A 23,263-nucleotide genomic window follows, 5' to 3' on the forward strand; every position below is an offset into this window, starting at 1 on the left:
TTAATTGAGATGTTGGCCAAAGGGGTCACAATGGGAACACCCAAACAACCCAAGGTTGTTGCCAAGACTATAAGTCATTCTCCACAAACTAAGATCAAGACCCTGTAGCTGAAGATAACACCTACACAAACCCATTTAACATGGAGAAGCCAAACTGGCGCCTACATAGACCCTTCACTGGTATCAGCTAGCATCCGGTACAGGCAGGTACTCTGCAAGCTACCAAAGAAGAAACATAAACAACAACCTAGCTACAGACACTTTGGTCTTCAATGGTGTCCCACATTCAAGATATGCTAGTGTAATGGTGGCACAAAGGTTGTAGGTGTAACCAACTAACATTTGATTTGACTAAAGGGCCGCTCCACAAATGGAACCCATACCAGGCATTTTTAGGATAATCAAGAATGTGACACTAAATAGCACAGAGACCAAGGGTAAAACAACACAACAACAACAACAATAGTGTCTTAAAGACTGTGACCTATTCTCATTCAGTTTCAATTGGCTGAGTGTTAGGTAACCAAGGCTGGACATAACCTTTGTGGTATTTTGACGTAGGCTAATTTTGTTTATGCAAGTGGATATTGTTCTATGTTAGCATGACTAAAAATGAAGATTTGTTTCACATGTTTCTCTTGAGACCAAAGAGCTGATTAAGGCATGGCCTTTCATTGCAGTAGCTGAAGTATAAGAGGAGAGATCCAATTATATGAGAGATTGTCAAGGCTTTGGTCACATGACAAACTATTATTTGGATTAGACCATTTAAAGCCTGTGGGAAGATCTAAAGTCAAGAGGCTATTGATACCCTCATCCTTTATGTGAAGGAGGGTGGAGTTATGTGAAACTTGACCTTCATAGAAGAATGATTGAGGAATTGGAGACATTAAGAAATCTACATCATAAAACCAGATCTCAAGATTTCTCTCTCAGATTTTTTTTTCTTTATCCATTATTTTAGTGCAGGTCTCTACTGCTGTGATAAAACACCATGGCCAAAAGCAACTTGGGGAGGAAAATGTTTATTTTATTTTTTTAAACATTTAGGTCCAAGTCCATCACTGAAGGAAGTAAGGGAAGGATCTCAAGAAATGAACCTGGAGGCAGGAGCTGAAGCAAAGACCATGGAGGAGAACTACTTACTTGGACCACCCCATGGCTTGCTCAGCTGCTTTCTTATATAACCCAAGACCACCAGCCCAAGGATGACACCACCTACAGTGAACAAGACCCTTCTTTATCAATTACTAATCAAGAAAGTATTATGCAGACTTACCTATGGGAAAATCTCATGGAGACATTTTCTCAACTGAGAGTCCCTCATCCCAAATGACTCTAGTTTGTGTCAAGTGGACAGAAACCTAATGAACACATCTATTGGATTATAGGAGTTGTAGCTGCTACTATTTGTGCTTTAGCAGAGAAAGCTTGGCAGTTAAGCACACTCACTACTCTACTAGAGGACTAGAATTCCCTTCCCAACATCTATGTGGCCTACCACCTGCCCAGAGATCCAGTGGATCCAATGCCTTCTTCTGGCCAATGTGGGTAATGCATACATGCTTATACCCTTACATAAATGTATGCACACACACATACACACACACACACACACACACACACACACACACATATAGACACATATAGACACACACATATATATATGTATATATACATACATATATATATATATATATATATATATATATATATATGTCCCTGGTTGATAATAGAATCAACAAAAGAAAAACAAATCTATTGGAGAGACGGCAATGAGATCCTAATAACTGATGAATTCTGGATCCAGTCACACCTGAAGTTTGTTTTACCCATAGAAAGTCCCCTTCTGTGAACAAATAAATTCACTTCTGCTTAAACTTGTTTGGGTTGAGTTTTCCATCTCTTGGTATAACTCCTGATTTTAGCCCTAACAATTAGCCTAGTACTTGAAAGGTAATGATGATGGTGGTGGTGATGATGATGATAGAGATGACAATGGTGATAACTATGGTAACATTACTATCACTACATAGGAAATTCAAGGATTTTGTTCTGTGAAATTGCATAACTTCCTAGTTAAAACAGCTCTGGAACTGAGTTAAAACAAAGATGTTCTGGTATCAAAGCACCATTACAATAACCCTGTGCATATTGACTTTTAACATCATCACCACCACCATCATCATTTTAGTATACATATTTTATACTGACTGCCTCTTCTTTTTTCACTGACTTCCTCTTTATACCTCTACAGTAAGCTTGGGTGTTGGGGACCATAGAGGACAATGAGCCCCAAGCATAATCTGTCCTGTTCATGGAGGACAAAGTAAACCCTGAAGAAGATGGAATGTGATTTATGAAAAATCCTGCTTGGAAGATTGTGGTCCATCCTAAGCACTCACAACCAGTTACTTTTAAAATGCTGTGATAAAGAACCAGGTCAAAGCAACCTGTAGAAGGAAGTTATTTAAGCTTATGGTTTCTGAGGGCTGAGTCCTCAATGGCAGAATGGAGCTGGAAACTAACTGGCTACTACACCAAGCCATTACTTCTAACATGATAGTGGAAATTAACTAGTATTTATTGAGCATCTGTCTACTCGGTGTCAGTTTTCATACCAACATGGTAAATGTTTCTGCTAATTAAATTTTCCAAAATGTCTATACTTTATGCCTGTATAATGATAGTAATAAAAAATATCCCATTGGAGGGTGATTTCATTTATACTGGGTAGGGTGACAGCTGCAGTCATTGTTTTTGTCTTCTGGGCGATCCTGAGAGAAAGGCAAGGTCATAGCAACTTCTTTGGGCGATATACAATCAGTTTAATTTGTCAAGGTGTACCGCTTCTGAAATATAGGTCGAAAGCTGAGTTTCAAGTCTGTTGAGATAAAGTCTCTGTAACGTTCTTCTGTCCTCATTCAGAAGATGGCCAACTGTGGACCCACCACATGACTTGTCAGAGAGGGAGCTCAGGCCAGTTTGGGTAGAGACAGAAGGAATTAGCAAATATTTTTCAAAGACTGTGGTGTTGGGTTTAACTTTTAAAGGATGAATCCTATTTCATCACAAGAAAAAAGAAATCACCCATTGCAGCATGAATAGACTTGCTGAGGTCAAGAGTGAATACCCTTTTTATCACTAGTGTGTATGTGGCTAAAGATGAAGTGTGTGGAAGGCTTTGCACAAGCATTCTAGGTTACATGTAAAGACAACATTTACATGTAACCTAGTGAGTATTGTGGAGTAATGAATATCATGGAAGAAGCAACAAGAAGATAAGGATGTGGAGGGGAGCTGTGAGGTGCTTTCTCCTGGACATGTGGCATACATGAACTCATTGCAGCTGTGATTACCTGCACAAGATCAGGCCCGCATGGTTAATTCATATTTCATCAGGCAGCACAAATTAGACCCTGAGCATTTTAAAAGGAAATGGAGTGGAACCAAAGTTGCGAGGGGAGCAACATGTCCGGGGGAAGTGGAAGGGAAGTTGGAATGGATATGGTCAAGATATGTTGTATATACTTACAGAATTGTCAAAGAATAAATGAAAGATACTCTAAAATACAATAAGGTCAGGAAAAATAGGAAGAGTAAACAGTACATTAGAAAAAGAAAACATCCTATACATATACTTCAGGATTTCTTACTTGGTTGCTATAAACTGTGTGGGTTTTGTCTTTGGGGGGAACTGATTAAATATAAATAATTTTTTAGACCTTCAGTAGGTGAAAATGTTGGAGGGGGCCATAGAAGTTGGAGGGGAAGAAATGGGTGTAGATATTATGAATATACATTGAATAAATATATAGAATTTCAAAGTATAGATAAACAAAATACATCCTTAAAAGAAAAAGGTTTGCTGGGTGGTGGTGGTACACACCTTCAATCCTACCACTTGGGAGGTCGGTGATTCTCTGTGAGTTCAAGACCAGCCTGGTCTACAGAGTGGTTCTGGGACAGCGAGGGCTGCACAGAGAAACCCTGTCTCAAAAATGGGTTGTTTCAGTTAGGGTTTGATGATATTTTGAGGACAAAGATTTCTTAAAGTTGTTTTTTTTTTTCTTTCTTTTCTAAAAATGTATGAATGTTTGCGTGCTTGTTTTTCTTTACACCACGCATGTGCAGTGCCTACAGAGGCCAGAAAAGAGCATCAGATTCACTCGAGCTGGAGATACAGAGCTGGTGAGGGACGACATTGTGGGTTCTGGGAACTGAACTCAGACCCTCTGGAACTTTAACCTCAGAGTGCTTTTCCCTCTGAGTCATCTCACCACCCCCCACCAGTCTTTCTGTGACTATTTCACTTGATGCCATGCCTCAAGGTCCATCCATATTGTAGCATCTGTCAGAATTTCCTCCCTTCCTTAAGGTTAAACAATATTCCACTGTGTCCCCCTCAAAGGACATCTGGTTTCTTCCACCTCTGGCTGCTATAAACACTGATACTGTGGGTGTACGTGACAGATATGGTTCTACTAAAGGACATTTTCAGCCTCTTATCTATAACATTTTCCTCTCCTATAGGCATCAGACATATCAGCACCAAGAGCAGGGCCGGATATTCAGGAAAACACCATCAATGCCCAGACATACAGAGAAGGTGATTCAGAAGCTTCCTTGCCTCTGTCCATCCTCTTCCATCTCTGCAGAGCATCAGGGAGAGAATTTCCTTTACACTCCTTTCCCAATCCTTAGAGACCACAGAAGTCTCTGGGGTCCAAAGCTCTGGCTTAAGTTTGCATGCCTACTCCTTCTCAGAGTGTGGGCAGTCCACTCAGCAACTTCAAGAACTTAAAGCAGAAAAGAGAAGACTCCCTTCTTCTCTCTCTCTCTCTCTCTCTCTCTCTCTCTCTCTCTCTCTGTCTGTCTGTCTGTCTGTCTCTCTGTGTGTGTGTGTGTGTGTTGTGTGTGTGTGTGTGTGTGTGTGTGTGTGTCTGTGTGTGTGTGTGTAGAGAGAGAGCACCTTTCAAGGCACCTTTCAAGTTTCACTCTCTGGAATCTCCCCCCTCTTTAAGCAGAAGCCGAATCTATGTAGATACCAGAGTCTTCTCCACCACAGTTAGAATCAGCAAGGAAGGATCAATACTTCTCAACTGTCAACTATCAGGTATGAAGACCCAGTGCTATGCTTTGCATGTAAAATCAATGAGTGACAGGAACAAATGCTTTTGTTGTCTACAATACCCAAGATAATCAGGTCCACATTACAGATTTTGAACACTTTAGAGATACCAAATGGCTTAATCCTAAGGAATGGTAGTTTTATCTCCATATATATACAGGTATGTGATATACACATATATGAGCTGAGCAATAAATGATGGATATATTGATAGGCATAGAAATACATGTATAGATAATTGATATGAGATACATATATACATAGGTTTTAGAAGATGTGTGTGGGTAGCTATGAGATAGATGATAGAGACAGACAGACAGATAAATTATAAGATACTCGGAGGACAGATGAAGTATACAATAGATGAATGTTTGTTGATAGGCATGATGGAGTAATAATGGAGAGATTAGATATATAGATGATAGACAAATAGATAGATTAGATAAATTATGAGATACACAGATGATAGATGGAGTATACGATAGATGATGTTTGACAGGCAGGATGAAGTAATAATGGAGAGATGATAGATAGATAGATAGATAGATAGATAGATAAGTAGATAGATGATAAATGATAGGGATGGATGGGTGGATGGATGGATGGAAAGACAGAACTGACAGATGATCAAGTGACTTTTGCATATTAGAAGTTTATCACTAGAGAAATAGCGTGTTGTGCTTGCCTCTCACACTTCCCAACCTTTGCTTCTTACTCCTGTGTTCTTGCAAACAGTTCATTCATGTAGATAACATGGATGGCCCCAAAGTGAGTGACAATTGCTCTTACATTATAGAACATGTGTAAAATACTCAGTTGACTAAGAAGCTTTCCCATAGACACACTGTTTCAAATTTTTCAGACACCTTTAATGAAAACTCGGGTTCTTTCTTGCCTCCATGTCTCTGGCTCTTCAAGATCTGCTCTCTGCACCAAGTCCTTCTTTGACAAGTGTTTGTGGAATTAAAGAACATAGTAGGTCAGTTAAGAGTCTACTTTCTCTTGAGATATGTCCTCAGCTTGGTCTATAATTAAAGGTATGTAAACATGTCTGTTCACACCGAGTTAAAATTAGGTCCAGACTCTTATTCCTTTGGATATAACCTTAAGATGAAACATTTCTCCAATTCTAATTTCTTGAAATTTTCTAACTTGTCACAACTAAAAAAAATAATAACAATAGTAACAGCTTTAAATCCTTCCTTTGAAATATTCTTCCTGATTTTAGTGTTCCTGATCTTAGGACACAAGAGGGTCTGTCCCAAAACCCTTTCATCTATGAGAAGCTTACACAAAGGATGTCTTTCCTGTTGATTTCCCCACATATCTCATGAGTTATTTGTGACTCTTACAGCAAAGTTTTAGAAACTACATTGCATTATCCATTTTCTACAACAGCTATTGACTTGGTTCAAAGGCTAGTAAACACTTTTGAGGCAGGGTATTCTCTGAATATTCTGTCTCTGGGCTCCAGAGGTCTGGTGCATCAATCTGTGTGTGCGTGTGTACAAGTGAGTTTTTCCAAATGCACTTCTAAGGGTACTTCATTTGCATTTGAAGCGATCAGCTATGGAAGAGAATTTGAGAAGAAGGTGATGTGGGTAGGCAAAGTGAGACCGATAGAGGAAGAGCATCAGAAGGAGAGCAGAAGACTCCTCAGAGAAAAGACAAGGGTTTCACCAGGTTGGTGACAGCTCCACCTTTAATTTCAAAAACAGGTCTTGTTGATGACTAGTTACTAAGGCTTCTGTTTAAGATCGTAATAAACAGCCCAAATAGAAGCCAAACTCAAGCTCAAGAAGCCCACAGGCAGCTCCATAGCTAATAGTTAATGCTTAGCATCGAGGCATCCTTTATAGGGACCAATAATAGGCATCATTTTCCAGGGCACCATGGTCTGCATTTTATAGTTGCCATTGATGTAGCTATGCTTTAATTTTCCTCCCAATAAATTCTTAAGGCTAATTGATGATATCCCTATTGCTTGGGGGGGTGTATGGGACATAGCTGGATTTGGCTCTGTGTCTGGTTCTACAGCCTTACGGGTCTGTGACTGGGCTTACATCCAACTACCAAAGCATAGTTCCTATATAATATCTCTGAAATTGAGACCTGAAGACACTATGAATCTCAGCTTCATGCTGTCTAAATCAACATCTGTTCATGCCAAACTATTAAATATTTGTGGGAAAAAAGCTGAAAACTAAACAGAAAAAATAAGAAAACAGAGACCAAGCATGGTGTAGAGGACACTTGTCACTCAGTTATCAAGAGTTCTCATTAACCCTAGCTTTAGACAGCCTGTCTGTGTTTTAGGCCAAGTAACTAACATCAGAACTTAATGCTTCACCTCAAACAAGAAATCATATTCTCTTTATTTATGTGATGCTGGAGAACATATGCATACCAGGCAAGCACTCCACAACTGAGTCATAACCCCATACCAGCAACTGTGGTTCTGTAGAGGTTTTAAGCTGCTGACATATCTGGGTCATATCCACCTTCTCTCCTCCCTTCCAGATCACTCTGTCTCTCCATAACAAAACTCCCACTTCTGTCCCAACCATCATCCTACCTTTTTATTTTGTAGCCCATTAAGTTCAGTTAGTGCTACCCATATGTTCTGTGTGGGATCATCAACCCAGGCATGGGCAAACTAACCATGGAAATCCCCAAACCCATGAAAGAAAAGTGATATTCCTTCCTCTGCTTCCATCGGCTGCCTTTAGATACTCAGCTGGGGTGGAATATTTGGAACCCCTCTCAGTCTTTGCTGCAAGTTTTAACTCTCTTGGTCTCATAATATGCGGTTATTGTACCAGTCACTATGCTGGGATGTGGAGGCTGAAGGCAAGTTGAGTTTGCTCTGTGATCTCTGTGATGGGCTTGGAGAGTGGAACAATTTCTAGTAAGGAATTGGGATTCTGTGACCCACACAAGGAGCCATCTAAATTCTTTTTTTAAAAAAAGGATCAGATCTGTCTGAGGATAAATCATTGGTGAAAATAATGAGGTATTGAATGTGTCTGGTGTTTACCAAGACACATGTGCCTATTTGTGAGGATGTTGATGGAAACCATATTTCTAAGAACCTGGCTTAGTAAGTGCCCAGCTGAGTGCAAAGAATGAGAAAAATACTGAGTTGATTAGTAAATATATTTGCTTATCACAGCAAGGCATACAATGAAATGTCTACATACTTAAGAGAAATAAAGGAAGGGGGAGAAGGGAAAGAAGAGTTCAGACAGACAGACTGACTGAGACATCTACAGAGACAGGGATAGGGAGATAGGTAGGAGAATGGAGGAAAAGAAAGCAAAGGAGAGGAGGGGAGGGGAGGGGAAGGAAGAGGAGGGAAGAGGAGAGGAGGAGCTAGTTTATCTTCATAGGTAGAAAAATTGAACCAAGGGCTGCCAATAAAGTTGGGAACCAAATCAGGAGGCTGGAATAGTGTCTTAAATTTGTCCCATTTTCCCATGGTGGGGTCACATGATGCTGTGCAAAGCAGTGATTATTCTATCTATGAAAAATGCTTGAAGTAGACTGGCTCACGGAGTCAAGTTACTTACATCCCAGTCTGACAGACTGAGTTAGATTCCCAGGATCCACATGGTAGGATAGAACTGAGTCTTGCAAGTTGTCCTCTGGCTTTCCCACATGAACCATGGTGCGTGAGCACATGTGTGTGTGCACACGTAAATAAATGTAGTTAAAAAAAAAACGAAATGTTGGAAGGAATTTAGGGAAGTTTCCTTGAAGAAGAAACCAGACGAGAAGCCAAAAAACATCTGAAGTGGAAAGAATCTGTTAAATGATAAAGCAGGCTCTCTGTTGGGCAGATTCGCTCGTTCTCAAATGATTCTCATTGCTGTTGCTTTGTTAAAATGTCCTTCCCAATCTTTTTCTATGGTAGATGAGGTCCTTCTCTCTTCCTATATTAGACTATTAATCATTTATGAAGGAGTAGTCTTCAACATCGAGATAATGCATTTTGTAAGCTCTGAAATATCTTTTCAATGCCTATAAGTCCTGTAAGAAGTCAGCTCCTAACAGATGAGAGTAATGTTGCCTTGAATTGCTTAGTAAATGTGTTTGTTTATAATGACAAGATATAAAAGAAAATACCCATACTTAAGAGAAATAAAATAAAGGTAGGGGAAATGAGAGGAGGAGGAGAAAGACTAGGAAAAGAAAATGAGTAGGAGGGGAGAAGGGAGAGGTGGATGAGGAAAAGGCAGAGAATGAGAAAGAGAAGAGGAAGAAGACTTCTAGAGTACCTAACTCATCACAGGAGCTTAATTCCACCAAGTGGAATCTATGCAGGATACTGTAAAGCAAGAAGGATTCTAAAATGGTATAATTTTCTGGATCTCTAGTCTACGTCTTGGATGTCGGAGACTGTTGTGGTCCTAGCTTTCGGGACAAGTAATGTTATCCAATCAAATTAACATAGCAATGGAGTTGGGATGAGCTACAGCAACTTCCTGGCTGGGTTGCCTTTGGCTGTGACGTACCTCCCTGAGTCCCCACACTTATCCTGTGGGACAGAGGCAAAGACTAAAACTATGTAATTTAAGACTAAATCAGGGGTGCTAGAAACATGGCTCAGCAATTAAAAACACTGGGAGCTCTTCCAAAGGACTTAGGTTCAAGTTCTGGCATCCACATGGCATCTCATAACCATCTGTAACTACAGTTACTGGGGGGTTTGAGACCCTCTGTGACCTCCATGGACACTGCAAGCATGGGGTGCATAGACGTACATACAGGAAATAGTCACGCAGAAAAAAAATAAATCTTCAAAATAAAAAATAAAGAATAACTGAGTCGTACCAGGACTTAGCAGTACTGAATAAAATAGCCAAGTTATCATGACATGTTTCTGACATAAAGTAAAGCTCAATAAATCTTAGAGGCTTTGTGATCAGGATGCATACCCCAAGTTGCACCATCATTCCGAGCATCTCCCAGCTTCTCCCCCAAACAGCAGTATGTGAATGATAAGGAAGTATGGTTGTCTACATTGGGTGCAACCAAAAGAACCAACCATTCAACTAAATGCAACCTTGTAAAAATTATGAGTAAATATTGTATATTTGACCACATTGATTGGGCCTAAACAATGGAATCTCTAAAGTTCTGTTAAATGAGATACCATTCAGGCCCATTCAGAGTAGTGTGGCTGTAGATTAAACCTGATCTTTGAACATCAGAGATAGCAGTTGATTTTTTTCTGTGTTTTAAAAAATACTCCTAAACTGATGTGTAGAGGAAACAACTGGGAAATAATACTAGAAAAACTGAAATGAAAATAATTGTAATTATATGCCATAGCAAATGTCAATATTTTCCTTCACTTAATTTCACAGAGAGCAACATTTATCCTCTGAATGTTCAGATAGATGGTCACATTCTTTCTATACATCAGAATCACCAAACTGCAGCATCCATCTGAAAAATACGAAGACTCTTTCTCTTAGCCAGTTCCCAGCAAATGTTGATATGTTTAAGTCACAAAAGTTCAAATCATCAAGAACGTGTTTCTGATTACTTCAACAATGAAGGACACATGCTAACAATTGGTTTATCTCTCTGCAGATGGAGAGGTCCCTGGAGCAGTCTAACATGACCAGGGTTCAGCAGTTCATCTTGCTGGGCTTGTCTACTAGGCTGGACATAAGGGATGCTCTATTTGCTGTCTTCCTGTCTCTCTACCTGCTGACCCTCCTGGAGAACACGCTCATCATCTACCTCATCTGCAGTCACAGTGAGCTCCACAAGCCCATGTACTTCTTCCTGGGCAACCTCAGCTGCCTGGAGATCTGCTATGTGTCAGTCACCATGCCCACCTTACTCGTGGGGCTGTGGACGGGGCCCTACCATATTTCCTTTACACTCTGTATGACCCAACTGTTCTTTTTTATAGTCCTCATCTGCACAGAGTGCACCCTGCTGGCCTCCATGGCTTATGACCGCTATGTAGCCATCTGCCGCCCACTGCACTACCCACTGCTCATGAGGCCACAGGTCTGCCTGGGCTTAGCCTTGTCTTCATGGCTCGGTGGGCTGGTGGTCTCAGTGGCCAAAACAACATGCATCGCCAGCCTCTCCTACTGTGGCCCCAATGTCCTCAACCAATTTTTCTGTGATGTCTCCCCTCTGCTCAACTTGTCCTGCACCCATGTGGCCCTCACAGAGCTGGTAGACTTCATCTCGGCCATTGTCATCTTCTGTGGAACACTCCTGGTGTCCTTGGCCTCCTATTCAGCCATTGGGATGGCCGTACTCAGAATGCCATCAGCTGCTGCCAGACGCAAGGCCTTCTCCACCTGTGCCTCCCACCTGGTAGTGGTGGGCATCTTCTACTCAGCAGCTCTCTTCATCTATTGCCGCCCCAGCCGTATCAAGTCCATGGACCTCAACAAGGTACTGTCTGTCATCTACACGGTGGTCACACCTCTCTGTAACCCTATCATCTATTGCCTGAGAAACAAGGAGGTGCACACTGTACTACAAAAGACCTTCCATTGGCCTTGACCATGGTCTTTCAGCTCTGAACACCTCTCTCCTTGGACCAAAGATTTCTTGAGGTCTGGGGATGTAGCTTAATGAGTAGACCTATAGACCTCTATCATAGCATGTACATGCTCTAGATTTTTATCCCCAAAACCATTGAAAAAGAACTCCAATTATTTCTCGGCTCCAAAAACTCCATAAACCTTAAACCCCAAAGAAAAATAGAATGAAACATCTTCCCTTTAATATGTGGTACACACCAAGCAATAACTTAATCTGAAGTAGCTAAGGAGAAATCAGCAAAGACCAACAGAAAACAAGAGAAATATTATGCATCCATGGCCAGTGATCCACTTCTTAAGTCATAACCCATAAAATGTAGCTTGATCATTCCATCATATTTATTCCTGGAAGACTGATACATTTTTACTGAATGGGTCTATTTGTCGCAAAAAACACAGGTATCTAGGTGTGCAGAAATCTTGTTGCTTTAACATTTGCAATGTAGATACAACCTAAATGTCTAATAATTAGGGATCAAACAAATGTTTTTTGAGATAAAACCAATGTTATTTTAAATAAAAAGAAAACAGGTTTTTGTGTTATGATGAGTATCAATGTTAAGTTTTTTTTAAAAAATCAAATAAGAGAGAATATTTTTAAAAATCAAATAAGGGGCTGGTTAAGGTTGTTTGATGCTTTTGCCAAGAACCTGAGTTCAGTTCCTAGCTCACACATAAAGCAACCCACGATATCCTACAACTACTACTCTGTGGAGATCTGTCACCTTCTGGCCTCCATAGGTACCTGCACCCATGTGCACATACATATATATGAGTAAGTAATAATAAAGTTTATAAAACTGAAATAGCAAATATATTAATTGTACAAAATGGCTTTATTGTGGCATTTTCTTGCATGGATATTATGCACTTCACCCTCATGACCTTCATTTATCTCCCTTCCCAATAAAGTTCAATTTCATGTCTTTTATATTTGTTGGCCTGTATTAATTGTGCACATAGTTAATTTTGTGGAATGAATACTTCAGAATTACTCCCATGTCTGAATTGTTACTTTCTTCTGGGGAGGGGGCTGTGAGACAGAGTTTCTCTGTGGAACAGCTCTGGATGTCCTGGAACTAGCTCTGTAGTTCCAGGCTGGCCTCCAACTCACAGAGACCTAAGCCTCTGCCTTCCGAGTGCTGGGCTTAAAGGCCTCTGCTACCACCACCTGGCTGAATTGTTACATTCTTTCTTGTGTCTTCAGCACCCACTTTGTTTCTTTAAACAGGTTATATACCCGTAAACAGGTGTATATTCTGTGTTGACAAGCTTCTCTATACTAAGTACCAATCAACTGAAAACTGAATCAGTTTTTGTTGCACTCTTACATACTTCACACTCCAAGCTGAGTCTTCACATTGCATAAGAAATCAGCCCGTGTGGGTCTGGAGAGGTGGCTCAGAAATTGAGAGCACAAACTGCTTATGCAGAAAGTCCAACTTCAGGTCCCAGTACCTACGTTATGTAATGCAAAACTGCCTGTAACTCCAGCTGTAGTGCCTCTTGTGGTCACTGCAGGCATCTGCACTCAAGGGCACACACACCCCCACACAGACACCACACATAGGTATAATTTTTAGAAAGAAATAGCTCTAATAGAGAGTAATCTGCATGCCTTCCTACTTAAATCTCTAAACAAGCATCAGTAAAATGCTTTCTTCCCTGCCACTCCTCCAAACCCTCAGGGGCCAGGGATGTCTCTGAGGCCCAGAGCTTCTAAGACCATGCCTTGACTTCTCATTTTAGTGCAGGCAGGTACCCTCAGCACTTCAGAGACTCCAGAGCCACAGAAAGAACTGGAGGTATGGTCGGGGGCTCTGCTTCTGGACCAGGAACAGCTCCTCCCAAGATGCACTGAAGGGCTTTTCTCCCTGTTTCTGGGAAACGGCTGAATATCAGAGCCTCTTGATCACACCTGTGAAGAAGGAGCAGCACCTGCTACCTTCAGCCACCAGGTGAGATGCTCCAGCGTTGCTATTTGGGCATGAAGGCAAGAAGCCTCCATGAACAACTCTGGCACACAGATTTTGACTGTTTCTGGAGATGTCAACAAATTTATGCACCAGAGGAACTGATGAAAAGGTGGTAACAATAATTGCACCTGGAAGTGAAATATTAGTAATGATGTGTGGCCCATCTAAGTGGCTTCCTGAGGACCAGTTAGGGTGGGAGAGACTTCAAAAATGTTAGCCATGGGGTTATACCATTTCAAAGTGGGCTGGAATGCAGTGGTTACTGTTATATGCACACAGCTTATTCTAGGGAAAGACTGAGCGCTCCTACATCCCAGAATAGACAAGCAAGGTTAAGTATATTGGCCATCTTTCCTAGAGGCCTGGTTCTTCCAGTGCCTTTAGACTAGAATGCAGCTGTGTGTCATGCAGGCAGCTCCTGATACATTACATTTTTGGGTACATCCTTGATTCCCTATTTTTAACTGAGATTGTTCTTTGAGAAGTTTTACAAGTTTAAAGTAGATTCTGATTATGTAACATTTCTACCCTCTCTAATGTCCCTCCTACCCCTATTAATAACCCTCTTCTCCCTATATTACCACCTCAAACATTCATGTCTCTTTAAACTATCCACTGGAACCAGTTTGACATCTCAGTAGAATAAAACTGAATACAATGACCACCCCTTTTCCAAAAACTCATCAGTAGCCAGTATTTCTGTTAATGACCCTTCTTCTTAAATGCCAGTGGAGTGATTGCCATTAAATATTTCTGCTTCCTCATAAGAGAAACTCTCAATTTTGTTTAGAAAAGATACAATATATATAAAACTCGGAATCCAAGTGCTCTCTATTTTACATTCCCTCTTCATCAATAGGAGAAACAATTCAAGATACAGATTGATATCTCTACATTTTTAACTATAAACATTTATTTTGTGAGTGTGTCTGTCTGTCTGTCTGTCTGTCTATCCATCTGTTTCTGTGCCTGTGACTAGGCATAGGGTAAGCTCATGTCCAATACTTGCAGAGGTCAGAAGAGGGTGTCAGGTCACTTGGAGCTAGAGAGTCACATGTATTTGTGAGCTTCCTGACTTGAGAGCTGGGAACTGAACTCATGTCCTCTGCAAGAGCAGTTAAGTATGCTTAACTTCTGAGCCTCATCTTTAGCTTCCAGTATCCTTCCTAAAAGGAAAAATAGAAGACTAAGGCATGAAATGCTCAAGGAAATAAATAGAAAGAACCATGGCCCCAACCCCCCTAAGGACTGAACTCATTTCTTATTCATCACTCTGTCCCCTTACTATGCAGAGGAACTGTTGGAAGACAGCACAAACTCACACGTGTCTTTTCAGTTGAATGGGTTTTTACATGGTCTAGCTCTTGGATTCAGGGTGCTGTGGTGGCCCTTTGGGAGTATACTTACAGCAGTTCCCATAGTCATATAGGGGAATATAAGTGCTCCTGAGTCATCAATGAGATTGTGAAGCCACAAAAAAAAAAGGATCCATGCAAGATGAGAGTGTGAAGTCGGTAGTACAAGATCAGAGGCAGGTTTCTGGCAGGAGTGAGTTGTAAAGAATCTTAGGGGAGGGGAAGGGACACAGGAGGAGGAGAGCATTTCACATGGTCTTGAAAATGCAGAAAATTTCTGTCACCCTTTAATCAACTTGGGAAGTGTGTGTGTGTGTGTGTGTGTGTGTGTGTGTGTGTGTGTGTCATATAAGTTTTGTGTAAGTCTGAATCCATGTCAAGTGTCTTCTTATATTTCTCTCCAACTTGAGTTTTGAGACAGGTTCTCTAGCTGAGCATGGAGATGACTGATTGGCTAATCCAGCTAGGGGGCTCCAGGTATCCATCTCCTATGTTCCACTCCCAGGGCTCAGGTTACAGGTGCATGTCACCACACCCAGTGTTAACATGCCAAGTGTTCCTCGGACTCCAAGAGGATCTATCTCAAAACCTTCCCTTGGCTATTGTGAATAGAGCACCAGTGAATTTGGATGAGCAGGTACCTCTGTAGCAGGATGTGCAGTCCTTGTGAGAAGTATGGATGTGTCTTACGATAGGTAGATTTGTCTCCTTTTGAGGAAATTCTCCATTGATTTCTATAATAGTTGCACTTGTTTACGCATTCACCAATGGCAAATAAGTGTTTCTCTTTCTTCAGTGCCATGACACCATTTGTTGTGTAATAAAAAAAAATTAAACTTTTAACCATTCTGATCAGGGTAAGCTGAAATCTCAAGTAGTTTACTTTGCATCTCCCCGATCACTAAGGATGTTGAACATCATGTGACTTTCAGAGGGTGAGCTAAGTTCATTAGGTGTGGCAGAAAGCATATTACCCACAGATCATATTGCAGACTCTCTTTTAAAAATCACATTTGTGTGTGTGTGTGTGTGTGTGTGTGTGTGTGTGTGTGTGTTTATAGATTTAGGGAATCTGTATGGAACTTCGAATGAAAAGCATCTCCTCCCATAGACTCAGCGATTTGACCACTTCATTGGTATTGCTGTTTGGGAAAACATGGGAGTGGCCTTGCTGGAGAAAACACACCACAGGGGGTGGGCTTTGAGAGTTCATAATCCCAATCCATTCTCAGTTTTCTGTCTGTTTCAAGTTTGCCGTTGCTGCCCTATCTTCCAACCACAACAAAACCTTATGCCCCCTGGAGCTTTGAGGAAGAGTAAGCTCTCTCTTTCTTCGATAACTTGCCTTAGCTGTGATGTCTCATCATAAGAACAAGAGAAGTGACCACATGCAAACAGGAACCATGTTAGAGTTTCTTTCAGAAATTGTCTAGCACTCTACCTTTCTGGACAGTTGCCAGCGCCACTAATTTGTACAGGAAAGTGGGAAAATACAAGTTTGTGCCATTGTCCTTGTTTATAAATGATGCTATTTGTTCTCCACAGATGGAGACATCACTCGAGTTCACCAACATGACCAGAGTCCAGCAATTTGTACTCTTAGGCTTTCCCACAAGGCTGGGGATAAGGGACACCCTGTTTGTCATCTTCCTGTCTCTCTACCTGCTGACCCTCCTGGAGAACACGCTCATCATCTACCTCATCTGCAGTCACAGTGAGCTCCACAAGCCCATGTACTTCTTCCTGGGCAACCTCAGCTGCCTGGAGATCTGCTATGTGTCAGCCACCATGCCCACCCTACTCATGGGGCTGTGGACGGGGCCCTACCATATTTCCTTTGTAACATGCATGACCCAACTCTTCTTCTTTGTCTCTCTCATCTGCACGGAGTGCACCCTGCTGGCCTCCATGGCTTATGACCGCTATGTAGCCATCTGCCGCCCACTGCACTACCCACTGCTCATGAGGCCACAGGTCTGCCTGGGCTTAGCCTTGTCTTCATGGCTCGGTGGGCTGGTGGTCTCAGCAATAAAGACAAAATGCATTGCAAGCCTGACCTACTGTGGCCCCAATGTCCTCAACCAATTTTTCTGTGATGTCTCCCCTCTGCTCAACTTGTCCTGCACCCATGTGGCCCTCACAGAGCTGGTAGACTTCATCTCGGCCATTGTCATCTTCTGTGGAACACTCCTGGTGTCCTTGGCCTCCTATTCAGCCATTGGGATGGCCGTACTCAGAATGCCATCAGCTGCTGCCAGACGCAAGGCCTTCTCCACCTGTGCCTCCCACCTGGTAGTGGTGGGCATCTTCTACTCAGCAGCTCTCTTCATCTATTGCCGCCCCAGCCGTATCAAGTCCATGGACCTCAACAAGGTACTGTCTGTCATCTACACGGTGGTCACACCTCTCTGTAACCCTATCATCTATTGCCTGAGAAACAAGGAGGTGCACGCTGTACTGAGGAAGACTCTCCATTGGCCTTGATCATTGTCTTCCATACACCAACCTCTGACACCTTGGTTTAAATCTTCCATGGCCAACCATCACAAGTAACCTTTAAATGCTACCTAAAACCTAGAGAAAATATTATCCTATGTGTTCAGCTCATAAAAATCATTAAGGTAAAGTGATCAAAGTTCATGAGTAATTACACATATTTATTAACCCATATTTCATACACTTAAATTCACTCACACATCCTATCTCATAGTCCTGTAATTTTTATTGATAATCGGCTGATAAATATTTACCAAGTGATCCTGTAAGAGGATAGGAAAAATACTGCGCAAAAATTAAAAGTTTACTGAGTCATAGTTTGCAACAAGAGAGAGTCAATTTAAATGCCTATCAGTAGTATTTACATATAATACTAGTTTAATTATAAGATAAAATATGAGACAGTAAAAAAGAAATAAATCCTGTCTTAAATAATTATTTTTAAGATTTTAGTTATGTATACACTTGTATGTCTATGTGGGAGGTATGTGCACGCAAGTGAAAGTGTGCACAGAACTCATAGGCTTCACAGTCCCCAGGGGAAGAGTTGCCAGCAGTTATGAGCCACTCAGCCTGGATGCTGGGACTTATACTTGAGTCCTTTGCAAGAGCAGTTGAAAATTGAGCCATTTCTCCAGCCTATATGTTTTACCATGAAAATAGACCTGACTCCTATGTATATTAAATAAAAACCAAGTAAAAATATGGTAAAAATTCCTTTGTTTGTGTGCATATATTTGCGTGTGTGTCTACATGCACATATCTTTAATGTGTGTGTAGAGGTTGTAGAACAACTTCAAGTATCAATCCTTACTTTCCATCTTCTCTGAATTATTCCTTTCCACGTTTCTTCTAAATCCACAGGGACCAGGGAATCCTCTCAGGTCTAGAGAGCTGGTTTAAGCTTGTTGTCTTGCCTTCTCACACAATAGCCAACTCAGTGACAGAAACATTCTGGGGGAGAGACACAGGGGTGTGTGTTTGCGCGTGTGCATGTGTGTGTGTGTGTGCATGTGTGCACGTGTGCATGTATGTTTGTTTGCTCAAGATCAAAGACAACTTCTCCCATGCTGTACTGAAAGGCTCCAATCCTTGGCATCACCTCCTTGGGACCAGCTGCTTCTGTCTGTCCACCACCAAAACCTACTCCACATTCAGCATCAGCAAGAAAGGACCTGTACTTATCTACCTTCATCCCGTAGGTGAGAAGATCCAGAGAAACTATTTGAGGGAGTGAAAAAACAAGGAACAACAGGACTGAGGATATGGCTCAGGTGGTCAAGCATTTGTCTACATGCCAGGGGCCCTAGGTTTGAACCCAGGCACTACCTAAAAGAGAGAGTGATGGCACACACTTGACATCTCAGGTCTTGGGAAATAGAGGCGGGGGGGGGGAGGCATAAGCTCAGGTCATCTTCCACTAGATAACAAGTTCAGAACCAACCTGGGATATATGAGACCTTACTCAAAACCCAGTATAAAGAACAAGCAGAAAGAATATTCTGGTCTCAATCTTGTGGTCCTCCCCCCCCCCCAGCCAGCCTTGAAGTGCTAGAATTGCATGTATGTAATAACAGGTATAATATATGCTTGGCTATAGGGGGAAAAACTTGTATAAAACACACAATTGTTTAATAGGTACCATCTCCAAACACTTGAAAGATATTGATTTAATGTGCATGACAACTGCATATAAAAACATATGCATATATGGGTAGAGATAGTGACATTGACAGCACGGAGGGATCAGGTGGTTTCTTAAAGATTATGTACTTACAAGGGAGAGGGACTATGTCAGGGTGACTTCAGACTTTTCAGCAGTGTTTCAGTTATTATCCCAAAGACAAGAAGCTGGGCAGACAATAATGACTGTTATGGAATTATCCTACATTACAGAGAAGACAAAATGGGTTGGTGTAGATGAAATGATTCCTAGAGACACATATGAGTTCAAGGTTTTTGAACATCTTGGTGGTAAAAACTTCACTTCTGTGTTGATAATGTATCCATTGCTCCTGTGTCCTGCTCTCCCTGCGCAAAGCCTTTCTTAATAAGCATTTGCAGAATGGAGTAGAATTAATGACTATTGAAGACTTCTAGACAATAGTCTTGTTGAGAAAAAATTCTGCATTTTATTTAAGACAAAAGGTTTACAATCTGTCCCCATTTAACTTATGTGGTCAAGTCTTATAGGAAAGGCTTGTAATAAAATGATTCTCCCTCCTTTGTGTGACAGAGGAATGACATTCATCAAGGTAGATGACTGTCTCTCACTTTGAAAAACATAGAGTTGACGCTTGGAAAGAATTAGTAGACACAGATTTTGGAAATCATCATGGCTTATATCCTTCTGGAGAACAGACAGAATCAGGCATACACCACATCATTTTGAATCTAGTATAGATGCTACTAAGTGGTTTGTATACTAGAGAACTGAGATGTAACTGGTTGTGTCTTCTGTTTCTCCTGATGTGGAGGTAGATGTTTGTATGATTTTTATGGCGTGCTGTGTTGTATTTTAATCTGTTAGAAAGGAAGAGTTTCCCAGAAAAAAAGGTTCATAGAAGAGTTGAACCGTGAATGGGTTTGGTATGAAGGGAAACAGAATGAAATTTAAAGGCAGAACCAGAAAAGGAGTGAAAAACATTATGGTGGAGAGGGCAAAACCGGAAGTCTTGGCAGGAAAGTTGTTGCCAAACTCTGTAGAGTTTTGGCATCAGCTCTGAGCCTGGATGATAAATACTCCCTTTTCAGCAGCAAATAGAACCCCATCTGCAGACAGTCAAAACCTAACTCTTAAGAATTATTGTGTAAGTTTGCCAAGAGACCTACCACCAGATAAAAACCCAAGCTGATGGGATGCTCATGTTTAACAACATAGACAAAAATCAGCCCTTGTTCAGATACGGAGGGGTCCTATTTAATCACAGGCATACACCACTGACAATAAGACAGTGTGAATTATTCTGCTGGTCTTCAAGAACTGGAGTCGTTGCTTAGTGGTTGAGAACCAGCCTAGCATGTGCAAGCCTTGGTTGGGTCCAGTCCACACACACACACACACACACACACACACACACACACACATACTTCTACATGAAGGTTCTGAGGAAGAGTGTCATTTTTCTCATGAAACTTTGGCAAGAGAAATTATCAAGTTCTCATTAGTTTGTCCAAGTCAATATTTCAATCCATAAAGTGAAAATTTGACCAAACCTAATTTCTGATATGTGTTAAGCAATGGCAGAGATAATATAGAATTTTAAAATTTGATTAACTTTTATTAAAAGTTAATATCTAAAGCACCACATTTGCCATTTCATTTCCATGTGTGCATATAATATATTTTGATAATATTCCCCCCTCTGTGGCCATTCCTCCCCCCCCGACACACATACATTCTTTTCCTGTCCGATATCCATAATATCCCTTTCACTTTCTTATTGTATCTTTAATCTTGGGCTTCAAGGAGAATTGTCTACCTGTATAAAGTGACTCTATTTAAACTTTAAAAAAAATTGGTTCTTTTATTTTTTAAATTTCATACACAAATATGCCTTGATCATATTCACCCCTACCCTCTCCCTGTCACCCACCCAACACATTGTCCTCCCAGCACCATGTCCTCCTGAAGTCCAGTTAGTGCTGTTCAAATGTGCATGGATGGGCATCATCTGCTAGAGCATGAGGAATACAAAAGTGATCACCTATTAGTCCTACGAAAAAATTGCCTTCTGTTGGTTTTTTTCCCATACATCTTTAGTACTCAGTTTCACTGTAGAATTTTTAAAGAAAATTTGTTTTTCATTGAGTCTCCTCCCTACTTCTCTCCTACTGCATCCTTCTTTATATTTTATTTCTAAATTTAATATATGAGAGAAACTATCCAATACTTATCTCACTTAACATGATGATCTCCAGTTCTAACCATTTTTTTCTGCAATCCTTATTTCATTTCATTTTAAGGCTGATTAAAACCCCTGTGTGTGTATATATACCATATTTTCTGTATTAGTTCACTCACTGCCAGACACTTAAGATGTCAGGACACAAAACTTTGATTTGGCGAGAGCCTCATTTGTAAAGCAGCTCTACTCAGCCCCTCCCTTCTGTCTTGGGTTTGTTACTCCTCAATCCTGACCTCCACTGTGCTGTTGTGATAGTAAAATCGTCTTCATAGAGGCCTGCAATGCTCTAAAGGGTTAAAATCCTTCTCACCAGAGACCAACACTTGACACAAGGAAGAGTTTAGGACAGTGGTTCTCAACCTGTGGGTCACGACCTCTTTGGGGTCGACTATCAGATAATTTACATTTTGATTCTTAACTAGCAAAATTACACTTATGAAGCAGGAATGAAGTGATTTAATGGTTGGGGGGTCACCCCAACATGAGGAACTGCATTAAAGGGTCACAGCATTAGGAAGGTTGAGATCCACTGGCTTAGGAAATAATGACTATTATCATTTGACATCTGCGCTGCTACCATTCAGAATGACGCTGACCAGGCAATAGGAGAGAGAGTGGCTGGACAGAGGCACAAATTAGCCAGAGATTTGATCCCATGTCCCTTGTTGGTTATGTGATGTAGAGCAAACAATTTTAATTGGGTTTTAATCTTTAATGAAGTGTGTGTGTGTGTGTGTGTGTGTGTGTGTGTGTGTGTGTGTGTCGTGTATGTGTGTGCTTGTGTCATGACATGTGTGTGGAAGTCAAAAGACAGCTTGCAGAAATACGTTCTCTCTTTCCACCATGTCCGTGCCAAGGATCAAACTCAGGTTGTCAGGGGTGCAAGCAGTTTTGTGCACTGAGTGGTCTCTTGGGCCCCATTTTAGCGTTTCACTCTACAGTGTCTTTCTTGGAAAAAAAAAAAGAGTAAGGATAGCATTTTTACAATGTTCTGGAAAGAATCAAAAAGAAGGAGAAGGGGGAGAGATGGGAAGGAAGAAGAGGAGGAGGAAGAAAAGAAGTGGAGGAAAGGAGGAAGAGAGAAGGGAAAGAAGGAGGAGAGTCAGGAAAAGCAGAAGCAGCAGAAAAGGAGGGGGATGGGTGAGGAGGAAGAGAAAGGGGGATGAGAAGGAGAGAGAGAGAAAATGTTACCCTACCCTAGGCTTTATAGAGCACCTAATGTGTGTGTCAGTTACTGAAAGAAATCAGCCAAAGGACTACACTTTTTTCAAAACTGATAATAGTATAATTTTTTATCTTTGTGATCTCTCTCTCGTGTGTGTGTGTGTGTGTGTGTGTGTGTGTGTGTGTGTGTGTGCACGCGTGCGCGCGTGTGCGCGTGCTCGCGTTTCTGTATGTGCAGCCCATGTGCAGGAATGGATGGATGTGGAGGTCAGAAGACATCCTAGAGTACCAGTCCTCATATTGTTTAAATGAGTGTTTCTTGTTCATCAGTGTGTAAGCCAGGCTATCTGGCCCTAGAGCTTCTGGAAATTCTCTTGCTTCAAGCCCCCAGCTAGCCATGGAACCACAGTATCTGACCTTATAGGATTTCTGCAGATTCAAATTCATATTCTCATGCTTAGCTGGCAATCTCTTAACCCACTGAGAAATCGTCTAGGCTCATTTTTTAAAGGCATAGTCTCACTTTGAAATTCTGGTTGACCTGGAACTCACTGTACAGAGCAGATGAGCTTCTAACTCACAGAGATCTGCTTGCCCCTGCCTCCAAAGTGCTGGTATTAAACAGCCACCACACCTGGCAAGACCCATAATATTT

At 41.3% G+C, this 23,263-nt stretch overlaps 2 protein-coding genes across 2 annotated transcripts; both read left to right on the forward strand.

Annotated features, from left to right (window-relative positions):
* Positions 1 to 10,729: 10,729 nt before the first annotated feature.
* Positions 10,730 to 11,668, forward strand: LOC127238991 (olfactory receptor 5). Its single transcript, XM_051207790.1, has one exon. The coding sequence runs from the start codon at positions 10,730 to 10,732 to the stop codon at positions 11,666 to 11,668; it is 939 nt and encodes a 312-aa protein (XP_051063747.1).
* A 4,911-nt stretch (positions 11,669 to 16,579) lies between these two features.
* Positions 16,580 to 17,524, forward strand: LOC127239004 (olfactory receptor 5). Its single transcript, XM_051207799.1, has one exon. The coding sequence runs from the start codon at positions 16,586 to 16,588 to the stop codon at positions 17,522 to 17,524; it is 939 nt and encodes a 312-aa protein (XP_051063756.1). The 5' UTR covers positions 16,580 to 16,585.
* Positions 17,525 to 23,263: the final 5,739 nt, after the last annotated feature.

Source organism: Phodopus roborovskii, unplaced genomic scaffold, assembly GCF_943737965.1.
Source record: "Phodopus roborovskii unplaced genomic scaffold, PHOROB, whole genome shotgun sequence".
NCBI lineage: Eukaryota > Metazoa > Chordata > Mammalia > Rodentia > Cricetidae > Phodopus > Phodopus roborovskii.